At 41.5% G+C, this 12,182-nt stretch overlaps 1 protein-coding gene across 2 annotated transcripts in view; it reads right to left on the bottom strand.

Moving 5' to 3' along the window:
- Window positions 1-12,182, bottom strand: part of patl1 (PAT1 homolog 1, processing body mRNA decay factor) — a 35,836-nt gene that overhangs the window by 16,645 nt on the left and 7,009 nt on the right. Inside the window, exons 4-10 of one of the 2 annotated variants that reach the window (XM_059335063.1) lie at window positions 9,939-10,199; window positions 7,909-7,997; window positions 6,486-6,566; window positions 5,327-5,527; window positions 5,008-5,109; window positions 3,720-3,806; window positions 3,141-3,361 (exon numbers count right to left, since the gene is read on the bottom strand). In XM_059335063.1, coding sequence (XP_059191046.1) covers window positions 3,141-3,361; window positions 3,720-3,806; window positions 5,008-5,109; window positions 5,327-5,527; window positions 6,486-6,566; window positions 7,909-7,997; window positions 9,939-10,199 — 1,042 coding nt within the window. Of the gene's footprint in view, window positions 1-3,140; window positions 3,362-3,719; window positions 3,807-5,007; window positions 5,110-5,326; window positions 5,528-6,485; window positions 6,567-7,908; window positions 8,001-9,938; window positions 10,200-12,182 lie in introns of both variants that reach the window. The other variant, XM_059335054.1, reaches the window with a different exon arrangement.

Below are 12,182 nucleotides of genomic sequence, written 5' to 3' on the forward strand. Positions count from 1 at the left end.
GTTTTTGGACTCCTTTAGGAATAGACGTCTCCCTCCCTCTCTAAATCTAGCCAATATCTCTTTAATCCCGAAGAAAAATAAACCATCAGATGAGTGTGGTTCTTATAGACCTATTAGCCTCATAAATGTGGACAGCAAGATACTTTCTAAAGTGCTGGCCAGAAGATTGGAGAATTATTTACCTTCACTTATAAATGACGATCAGACAGGTTTTATCAAGGGGAGGCTCTCGTACTCTAATGTGAGAAGACTTCTTAATGTGGTACAGTACTCCTCGGGGATGCAACACCGGGCACTAGCTATATCATTGGACGCGGAAAAGGCGTTCGATAGGGTGGAGTGGAGGTTCATGTGGGACGTCCTGGGCCGGTTTGGATTAGGAGAGGAGTTTATAAACTGGATAAAACTCATTTATCATTCACCAGAGGCCTGTGTCTTGACCAATGGCATGCGCTCTTCCCCCTTCCCGCTCGGTAGAGGAACAAGACAGGGCTGCCCACTCTCCCCCCTCCTTTTTGCCCTCACTTTAGAGCCATTGGCGGAAGGCATCAGGAATAGTAAGGAGATACATGGCGTTACTTTAGGCAAGACCACTCACAAGATAGCATTATATGCTGATGACATTTTACTTTTTCTTTCTAATCCTGAGGTATCAGTCCCGGCCACTCTGTCAATTATCAACTAATTTGGCTCCATATCTGGTTACAAAGTAAATTACACTAAATCTGAGGCCATGCCCCTGGGGAATTACAGTAGCACAAGCTTAGATACGAATTTTCCGTTCAGATGGGCCACTTCAGGCTTTGTTTATCTTGGTATTAAAGTGTCACCTAATGTTGAGGACCTGAGGAGACTTAATTTTGTGCCTACAGTCAGAACAGTTAAGAACGACCTTGAGAGGTGGCATGACCTTCCCCTCTCCTGGATGGGCAGAATCAGTCTCATAAAGATGAACGTACTCCCCAGGCTGCTTTATCCTTTGCAGATGTTACCATTATGGATATCAAAGAAGGTGATCTTAGATCTAGAAAGGGCCCTTTCACGATTTATCTGGCACAATAAAAGACCCAGAATCAGAATTAAGACTTTACAACTGCCAGTGGAACGAGGAGGCTTAGCCCTACCCAATCTGAGATTTTATAACTGGGCCTGCCACACCCGAATAGTTTGGGACTGGCTCCAGTCTCATTTAAAATCTGAAGCAGGTGTTGATGAATGGTTCTTCTCCCCCTACTCCCCGCTGAGTAAACTCACTGATTATGGGAAAAAGAGGTCGCCAGACATTAAGCGTAACTCTATTATTTACAACACTATCAGAGTCTGGCGAGACATGACAAGGCATTTTGGGGAAACCGCTTCATCCTTTGCATTAACACCTGTGACTAGGAATGAGGAGTTCGCCCCAGGAATTAATAATAGTGTGTTTGATAGTTGGCATAGGAAGGGCATCAGGCTTATCAGGGATGTATACCAGGGTAATACACTGATGTCCTTCCAACAGCTTCAACAAAAATACAACATTGCATCTGAACACTTTTATGGGTACCTCCAACTCCGTAGTTTTATTATGTCAAAGCTGAAAAATCTCCACACAGGCACTCCCTCTCTCAGTGATATAGATTCATTTCTACTGAATCAAAAAGACACAAGACACTTTCTTTCTCATTCCTATTCGCTGCTCTACTCCTTAGATCCGACAGATATAAGGAAGGTGATACAGAAGTGGGAATGTGATCTTGGGGGGCAATTCATTGAAGATGATTGGCATGAAGCAATAGTCTCTGCCAAAACCACATTTATTTGCAACCGAATGAGAGAGACCCAATATAAGATACTGCATAGATCCCACATAACACCGTTCATTCTTAACAGGATGGATAACCGGACCTCTCCCCTTTGCACCAAATGTAAATTGCCCGTTGGGACATACATTCACTGCTTTTGGGAGTGCCGTCTGATTGCAAGGTTTTGGAGCAATGTAGCCCAGGAATTGAGTAAAATTTTCTCACTTAAAGTTCCAAAGGATTCTGGCCTCTTCATATTAAGTCTGCCTTCAAAAACACTATCTCTGAGCAGGACAGATTTTAAACTTTGTGACAAACTTCTGCTTCTGGCTAGGAGATGTATTTTAAAGCAATGGATAAGTGATAAACCTCCAACTGTCACACAGTGGTACCAAGAAACGTATAAAGTTCTACCCTTAGAAAGACTTACTGCGCGAATGAAAGGGGACGATAACTTGTTTGAGGGAACATGGTCGGCCTTTCTGAGGTACTTACCCGCGCCCCTCCGGGACACTGTAAATAAGGGGAGATATGCTTTTGACTGGAATATCTCCACTGGATGATTTATGTTATGATATCTGCTAGTCTCTGGATCTCCCCTTCTCTGCATCTGCTCTGATTTTATGTGACTATTTAATTGTATATGTATGTATGTACAGTATATGTGTATGTGTATGTATATATATATATATGTATATGTGTATGTATATGTATATATATATATGTATGTTTGCTGTACTGAATTTATTTAGGTATTTTAAATTTAATTTGATTGTTTATCTGTTTTTATTTCAATTACTTATCCATGTGTATTAATATCACCCACCCTGTTATTGTCTCGGGTATTTCTTATTTTTTATTTTTTATTTTTTTACTTTCACTATATATGGGCGAGAGAAGGCATAGTATGTGTTTAGGGTGACTGATACGACAGTTAGGGGTGGCTGTAGGACTCTTCTTTTGATGTCTTTGTGAATACAGAGAGCACTTGTATGTTGTTTATGTTTTGTTGTGAGAAAAATCAATAAAATCTATTTAAAAAAAAAAAAAAAATACAAAAAACATGCAATACATTTTCTCATTTTAACATAAGTAATCAACTGAGAAAGTTTCATGGTGATATCTATTATTTCATTTTTTTTACCCTATTCACCTGTGGTGTCTTGACTTTATTGGCTTATTATGATAATTATGCAAATTGCCCAAAGTGCAACTTTTAGCAACCAAGTTAAATTCCATCCATTAGGCCTATAGATGACATTTCTGCAATAAAACTTTAGGGTACTCAACATTTCTGGGTTCTAGAAATCACGACTAGACTATACTGTTTGAAGACAGACATAAACACTTGCTTACCCTCCCTGGTTCTGCATGCGCTGGGTGAGCATGCGACGGTGCTGGGGGTGGAGGTGGGTGGTATTATGCCGGATGGGTGGTGTGTGGTTGGGGGGGCCGTGGGGGGGTGGCGGGCCCATTCTGTGGCCAAGTGGAGGAGGTGGGCCGCCAAAGAATGGCCTGAAACCACCACTACCTGGTAACAAAGGAGGCGCTGGACCACCATGAGGAAAACCAGCCACCTGGAGGAGGAGGGGGGGGGTTATATGATGTAATGAGTCAATTACATTATTGCAGTACTGAAGAACTGCTGTGTTAGTATTTCTTCTCTGAGAAGCATATTTTTGTCCCAAAGTTCTGCAACAATAGTTAGATTGCTGTATTTACACAGTGACATAAGTCGGATGACAATCTTTTCATCCCAATACAGCTGGACTGAAAATTATTTTAGTTTTCTGTACTGCATTACTACATCCACATTTCCCTGGAGAAATCATTACTGTTACCATATACTCTTGGTATTACCTAAATTGTATTGTACATATAAGAAAAAGGAAGTTATCTGCACTACTTTTAAGATTGTGTGTTGAGGAAACCAACCTTAGAGTTGAGCAGTTGGGCCCGTTGAATCTGAGACAGGACAGGACCAACTCCAGGAGGGAACGGGCCGCGACACAGTGGAGAGTTCTAAACAGAAACACAATATATTAAATGTATATAACCCCCGGATAATGAAAATGGAAGTTGGTTAATTTGCTTTCTTGCTAAAATTAGAGGAGAGGGAAAAAAATGACTGGTTACACCAACTGACACTGGGTTGGATCACGTCATTGACCCAAATATTAATCCACCCACCAGCCGCCCACTAATGAAAACATAATACATTATTTGTCCTTATAAATTGGAAAGTAAAAAGTTACAATATTCTTTCACACCAATTAGGGGGATCTGACCCATCATCAACCTTTCTTTTGTTAATTCAAACCGAGCCAATCAACACTGGTTGATGACAATTCAGATAGCAGCAATGAATACCAATAACCTGATGTGCTGCACATGGACGGGGTTTATATGATGTAAATATAGTTCCAGACATGCAATAGATGTCGTTGTACAGGACAGATCACATAGTAGAATAGAGCAAATAGAGTGTGAGGGTTGAGGTTTGAGAGGGGGAGAGAGAGAAGAACAAGATGAACAATGACAACAGTAATAGCACTAACCCTACAGTCAAGTCTGTGACTAATGAAGGAAGATGTGGTGCTTGTATGAAAGGGGTATAAGTATCACACAGACGGCAACCTCCATGTCTGAGCAGGGAGGTAAACCAGGAAGTGCTTTAAGCTGCATTCTACCGAAAATTCCAGCAGGAGGCGCTAAATTTGGCTGCAAAATACAAATTTGGCCATTCATTTCAGTGCAAAACGAGAAAACTTCTCACTTGATTTATTACCTCAGAACATTTTTTTAGGACAACACTAGTAAAAAATCTTCTTCAAGACAATCTGATGTTAATAGTTCTAATAATGGCCCCATTTAGAAGAAAATAGAACATAAAGAATCGTATGATTTGGGGCGTGGCTACCTTTGATTGACAGGTCACTAACAAGGCGAGCCGTCATCAGGAGAGAAGCAGAACAATGCGTATCCACGGCAACATGTCAATAAAGTTATATATAACATTATATAGATATAAAATAATGTGATGATAAGTGTGATTACCATTCGGTAGACATTGTTTATATCAAAGATATAACATTTTAGTAAAAGGTCTTTCTGATTTAAATCACAAACACTCATTTGTTGACCTGTGTTCTTTGCATTTAATGTGCATACAAAGCTGAAAGCTAAAAACCTGAGGGGAGGATGGAGGAGAGGAAAAACTCACAGCTATATTGAGGAGGGTGTTGGGTGACACACGCTCAGGGAAAGGAGGAGGGTATCTGTGCTGGAGCGGGGCTCTCACATGAACTGCTGTGGGATGGTGGATCTACAGAAACAGACAACAGCAAAAGCCAACTACATGTTAAGTCATTTCACAACCCAATGCAGTACACCCCCTACTACAACCCCCAATTACAAAAAAAGTTGGAACGCTGTGTAAAACATTGTCTTTAAAAACAGAATGCATGGAATCAAAATGTAAACATGTTAAACATATCAATCCAGAAGTTCTGTAGAATCAGAAGAAGTTTTTCAATATTCACCTGGTGATTCAGGGCATGGCTCAATGGCTGTTTGGGCGGGGTCCCAATAGGTATGGCCCTCACCGGAGGGGAGCCAATCACAGGAGAAGAAGAACGTGGAGGTGGGACCCTCTCTGACAAGTCCCGTCCTTCATCATTCCTACCCTGAGGAGGTCGTTTAGGAAGGCCAACCTCCTTTATTATAGACATGAGTGGACTATCCTAAAGAGGAAGAAGAGGGAGGATATAATATTACACAAATACGTATGCTTGGTCTAAAATCAACAACTTGGTTAGATTTTCCACAATGAATCCATGCTGGAATTGAGCGCGCCTGCAGGAGCCACCTACCCTACCGGTGCTCCTCTCATAAATTGCGATGAAAATAGAATGCAAACGACTACAAATATGATGCCGTGCCAACTTGTTGTCCAAAGAGCAACCAGCTGATTGCACATACAGTTGAAACCAGAAGTTCGTACACAATATGAAAAGACAATCTTTTTTTTCCTCACTGTCTGACATTAAATCAGATTCAATTTTTCCTGCTTTAGGTCAATTAGCCCATTTAGGCCTAGAACGCCTGGAAAAAATGCCTGTACAACCTCTGGGTGATTTTAAAATAATCCCCTAAAGCCTGAAGTTTTTCTGGAAATTCAACAGAAGTGTCAATGGCTACTAAATAGTAGATTTTTCAGCCTCTGTAGCAGATCAGAACATCTGAGCTCCCTCCACTAAAGTCGTCTTCCGCCATGATTTCAAAGTTCTGGAAAAGTCCCATGTTGCATTGTGACACTCCCACATGTATTCTGATGCATTTCATTGGCCAAGAGACCGAAAATTGGTGGAAAAAAAACTACAAATACTACAAAACAACGTTCGCTTTCCCGGCTTTAATGGTAGAACACAACAACAGCACCCTCGGTTTTAATGGTAGAAATGTGGTAATGCTTTCCTGGATTAAATAGATATTGAAACAAAACTTAAATCCTATAATATTTACGCTGCATAATTAAAGAATATACACAAACATTTTTGCACAAATATGTCTATGGGAATGCCCTAAGCATTTTATGAGCTAATCTGCAGGCATTGCTCTGCATTGTTCATAAAACACACAAGCAAGTTGGACCAGCATTTAAACTAGAAAAGGATGGCCAGTAGAGTGAGCGTTTCTCACCTCAATGTGTGCAGCCAGTCCAGGGGTAATGCTGACCGGCCCAAAGCCCATACTATTCTCCCAGATATTGTGAGAGTTCATCTAGAGAAAAAGAGAGAAATATAATGTAATGTAATTCAATGGTCCCGAAAGACTTGACACAAGCAGAGTTTGAAAAGTGAGCTGGTTGCTCAACTAGCCAGGGATACAACATACATTTGACAGCTTGACCTGAAATGCAGGGAATCAGAAATTCAAACTAATTTCCACTTTCCACCTGTTCATTTTTCTCTTTTTACTGCCATTAAAATAGCAATTCCAAGTGGAGCTCCAGACTGTATATGAGTAAACCATTTTCCAGCAGAAGCCAAGAAGCAGCCTGTTAGTAAATTATGGAAATATAAACCTTGAATGCTATATGGTCCAAGGCATTATATCACATCATTTAAGTTTTATAAAAGGTCTGATAACACAATTTGAGTGGTGCCCAAGGGAATTGAATAGGTTCCCAACCAAATTGTGTTTTACAAATTGTAATGCTTGAGCTCACAGGGTTTTATTCATTGGTCCTATTCTATTCTGGGCTATAGCCAATCCCCTGGACACTTAAACATATTCTGGTCATGACCGTTGTGGGGGACAATACTGAGTTTGTAGCCTTGAACGCTGAAATAAATAATGAATTATTGTCTGTGGAGTTCATGTCAGTGTGGGTGTCAGTCCAAAGGTTAGGTTGGTTGTGACCATAAATGCAGGGTTGAATGAAAGACTTTTAAGACAATTATGTTTTGCAATTAAGAACTACTTCAAAGCCATATAGGAAAAAAAACTAAAACAATTAAGTATCTATATCAAGGTGAGAGTTCTAAAGTGACTTGCAAAGTAAATTGATTCAATCATATTACCTGAAATTACAGTCAAAACTGAAAAATTTTGCAATTATTTACATACTAAAAAGGAGGACATTTCACTAAACCACACCAACAGCAATGGTTTAACACTTTTAGGAGGAACGGTCTTCATTTCAGATAGGCTACTCATTATTTTTTACATTGAACATGTGATTATCTATAGTCTATAGATGGATATAGTCAGACTGCAAGAGAAATACAGTAAGAATTTCAAGCATTTACAAGCACTTTATCCAAAATACAAGCACTTTTTAAACCTTGAAAATACAACATTTAAATTCAAGCATTTTCAAGGATTTCAAGCACACGTACGAACCCTGTGCAGTGATCACACCTAAACAAAACCACAAAACAAACGTGGAACTACATCCGAGCAACCTGTACAGTCCGGTCAGAATAGATCCAAACACACTGTTGCATGCACAAAATACTTTAAAAGTAGTAGTGTACAGAATATAAAAGTAGTAGTATACAGAATATAAAAGTGGTAGTATACAGAATAGTACACACAGGTAGTGAGTTCAAAAACTAACCTGGGCCATAGGAGCAGTCCCTCTGCGCAGCAGGTGCTGCTGCTGTTGGTAGCTGAGCATGGATGTGGGAGGAGGGCCAGGAGGAAGGCCTGCTGTAGGACAGATATAGCAGGGGAGCAGTATTAGATAGGACAGGAGGATCAACCACATTGTCACAAAATAGCTGAAAATAGGCCGTTGTGTCTTAAATTAAAATAAAAGCAGATTTATTCTAACTGGGGATTTCCACCGGACGCGTTACTGCAGCAGCACGTCTCCACAGCGTTTTTGCTGCGTCTTGTCAATTCACACCGGACGCGTTACTGCAGCAGCACGTCAGTTTAGCGAGCCGGCCGCATACACGCGAGATAACGAGATCATGCGATAATCCTGACCATACGGGAGACCGCAAGCTCCCGTGATAAACTTTAAACTCTATTTATACAGTCTATGGATAAACTGTGTGTATAAAGTAAACAACAACAACAAAAACCAACTTACTTTGCTTCTCTGAGGTGAAAGATCTGTTGATCTGACCATCTATCCTTATAAAAACAATATGTTATGTCATAAATGATTGTATGATGTTCCACTTCAACAATCAGTCTCTTGTCTTCCGTGTCGCCGATCCTCTGAGACCCTTTGATTGATTGATTGCCGATCTGGTGCCCCGGTCATAACATAACGTTGATGTGAAGTAGTTTTAGGCTGCATGAACTGCGTATTGTGTTTTATTTTGAAAGGGGCGGAAGTGTTTTACGCTGAATCTGAGTCGGACTTCCTGTCTGGTGCGATCTGCTCTGTTGAGATTCACGCGAGTTGGCAGCGTCTCGCGGAGAAATAGAAGTCCTACCTAATGCTCGCGTAGAGACGCTGACGCGACGCTGCAGTAACGTTACGCTACGCGCCCGGTGGAAATGCTGTCATTGATTAGAGTGTTACCTATTTGCAACGTCATACGCGACGCTGACGTTACGCTGCAGTAACGCGCCCGGTGGAAATCAGGCTTAAGCCAAACAATGACACTGCACTGGTCAGACTGATCAAAAGACATGAGGAACTACTTTAATCACTGCGTGTGAGGACAGGTCATGAATTCAGAGAAAACTAATTTAAAAAAAAAAAAAACATATTTATCCATCCATCCATTTTCCTCTGCTTATCGGGGCAGGGTCGCAGGGGCATTCACCTGCCCGAGGCGTTCCCAGGCCAGACGAGAGATATAATCCCTCCACCGTGTTCTGGGTCTTCCCCGGGGCCTCCTACCAGTTGGATGTGCCCGGAACACCTCTAACAGGAGGCGCCCGGGAGGATCCTTACCAGATGCCCAAACCACCTCAGTTGGCTCCTTTCGACGCGAAGCAGCAGCGGCTCTACTCCGAGCTCCCTCCAGATGTCTGAGCTCCTCACCCTATCTCTAACACTGAGCCCAGCCACCCTACGGAGGTGTCTTTTTTAATTATTTTGTGTCTTTTTTTGGTCATTTTGTGTTTTCTGTGTTTTTTTGGGTCATTTTACCTTCTCATTTTGTGTCTTTTTTGGTCATTTTGTGTCTTTTTGTGTCTTTTTTTGGTCATTTTGTGTCTTTTTTTGGTCATTTTGTGACTTCATGTGTCTTTTTTTAGTCATTTTGTGTCTTTTTGGGGCCATTTTGGGCCTTTTTTAGTCCTTTAGTCCAACATAAAATGTGATTTTGAATTTTTTATTTTTTTTTTTACTTTCAAAACACTATCATGCTCAATAAAGAATTACATTAAATATTGCAAATGTGAACAGAGGTTGCAAATATAACATATAAAAGGGTTACATCCAGTTCTATCATTTTATAGTCTCCAGTTTTACTTGGTATATCATCATCAAAGTGAAACTGGCCTCATGGAGTTTACAGCCAGAACTTTAGAGGTAAATTTACAGTAGGGCTCCACGCTGCTTTGTTTTCTAGTCTGAATGCTTTGGCGCTTTTGGAGACTCCACATGGTTAACTGCAAAAAAAGTAGGTTGCTAACGTCAGTTTTTACATCATTAGAAATAAAAAAAAGATTCATTCTGACCTGAGGCGGAAGGCCCAGGAGGCAACTGGTGCTGGGGGTGATGGGGATGCTGGTGTGGTTGTGTGGGGTGTGGAATGGAGGGCTGGGGCAGGACTCTGGGTTGGTCCAGGCACTGCAGAGCAGACAGGCTGGATCCTGAAGAGCTGGGGCTTGGACCAGGTCTCTCAGCTGCGCCGACCCCAGCGATGGCAGGGTCCGCCTCCAGGATGAGTCTGGCCAAGGACTCAGCCAAGCCAGGATCCCCTCCGCGGTCCTCCACATCTGAAATTAGTTCAACTTTGGATTTTGCAACCAGCCGCATTTTTACACATATTATTTCTCTACATATTACATCTAAAAAAAACAGTCAAGGAAAAGGGTGTAACCAGCACTTGACCCTTCGCCAAGCCCCTCCCCAAAACAGCCACAATCCTACATTTGCAACTGTCAGTTTTGGTCAAAACTGAGTTATAACTAAAAATGAACTCCTTGATGTCTGTTTTATCTGGTGACAAAGTTTTAGATTTCAATTTTGCTTTATTACTGAGAAATAATTATTCAAAAACTACAAAATTCGAACTCAAACCAAGCAGTAATTGCACTTACCACGGTCTGATTTGGATACAGTGCATACGGAAAGTATTCACAGCGCTTCACTTTTTCCACATTTTGTTATGTTACAACCTTATTCCAAAATGGATTCAATTCATTTTAACCCTCAAAATTCTACACAAAATACCCCATAATGACAACTTTAAAAAAGTTTGTTTGAGATTTTTGCAAATTTATTAAAAATAAAAAACGAAGAAATCACTTGTACATAAGTATTCACAGCCTTTGCGATCAAGCTCAAAATTGAGCTCAGGTACATTCTGTTTTCACTGATCATCCTTGAGATGTTTCTACAGCTTAACTGGAGTCCACCTGTGGTAAATTCAGTTGATTGGACATGATTTGGAAAGGCACACACCTGTCTATATAAGGTCACAAAGTTAGCAGTGCATGTCAGACCACAAAACAAGCATGAAGTCGAAGGAATTGTCTGTAGACCTCCGAGACAGGATTGTCTCGAGGCACAGATCTGGGGAAGGGTACAGAAAAATTTCTACTGCTTTAAAGGTCCCAATGAGCACTGTGGCCTCCATCATCCGTAAATGGAAGAAGTTTGGAACCACCAGGACTCTTCCTAGAGCTGGCCGTCCCTCTAAACTGAGTGATCGGGGGAGAAGGGCTTTAGTTAGGGAGGTGACCAATAACCCGATGGTGCCTCTGACAGAGCTCCAGCGTTCCTCTGTGGAGAGAGGAGAACCTTCCAGAAGGACGACCATCGCTGCAGCACTCCACAAATCAGGCCTGTATGGCAGAGTGGCCAGGCGGAAGCCACTCCTTAGTAAAAGGCACATGGCAGCCCGCCTGGAGTTTGCCAAAAGGCACCTGAAAGACTCTCAGACCATGAGAAACAAAATGATCTGGTCTGATGAGACAAAGATCAAACTCTTTGGCGTGAATGCCAAGCGTTATGTTTGGAGGAAACCAGGCACCGCTCATCACCTGGCCAACGCCATCCCTACAGTGAAGCATGGTGGTGGCAGCATCATGCTGTGGGGATGTTTTTCAGCGGCAGGAACTGGGAGACTAGTCAGGATTGAGGGAAAGATGAATGCAGCAATGTACAGAGACATCCTGGAAGAAAACCTGCTCCAGAGCGCTCTTGACCTCAGACTGGGGCGACGGTTCATCTTTCAACAGGACAACGACCCCAAGCACACAGCCAAGATATCAAAGGAGTGGCTTCAGGACAACTCTGTGAATGTCCTAGAATGGCCCAGCCAGAGCCCAGACTTGAATCCCATTGAACATCTGTGGAAGGATCTGAAAATGGCTGTGCACCGACGCTCCCCATCCAACCTGATGGAGGTCGAGAGGTTTTGTAAGGAGGAATGGGCGAAACTAGCCAAAGATAGGTGTGCCAAACTTGTGGCTTCATATTCCAAAAGACTTGAGGCTGTAATTGCTGCCAAAGGTGCCACAACAAAGTATTGAGCAAAGGCTGTGAATACTTATGTACATATTATATTTTCGTTCTTTATTTCTAATAAATTTGCAAACATTTAAAGAAAACTTTTTTAAAGTTGTCTGTATGGGGTATTTTGTGTAGAATTTTTAGGGAAAAAAATTAATTGAATCCATTTTGGAATAAGGCTGTAACATAAAGAAATGTGGAAAAAGTGAAGCGCTGTGAATACTTTCCGTATGCACTGTATA

Source organism: Centropristis striata, chromosome 1 (assembly GCF_030273125.1).
Source record: "Centropristis striata isolate RG_2023a ecotype Rhode Island chromosome 1, C.striata_1.0, whole genome shotgun sequence".
Classification (NCBI taxonomy): domain Eukaryota; kingdom Metazoa; phylum Chordata; class Actinopteri; order Perciformes; family Serranidae; genus Centropristis; species Centropristis striata.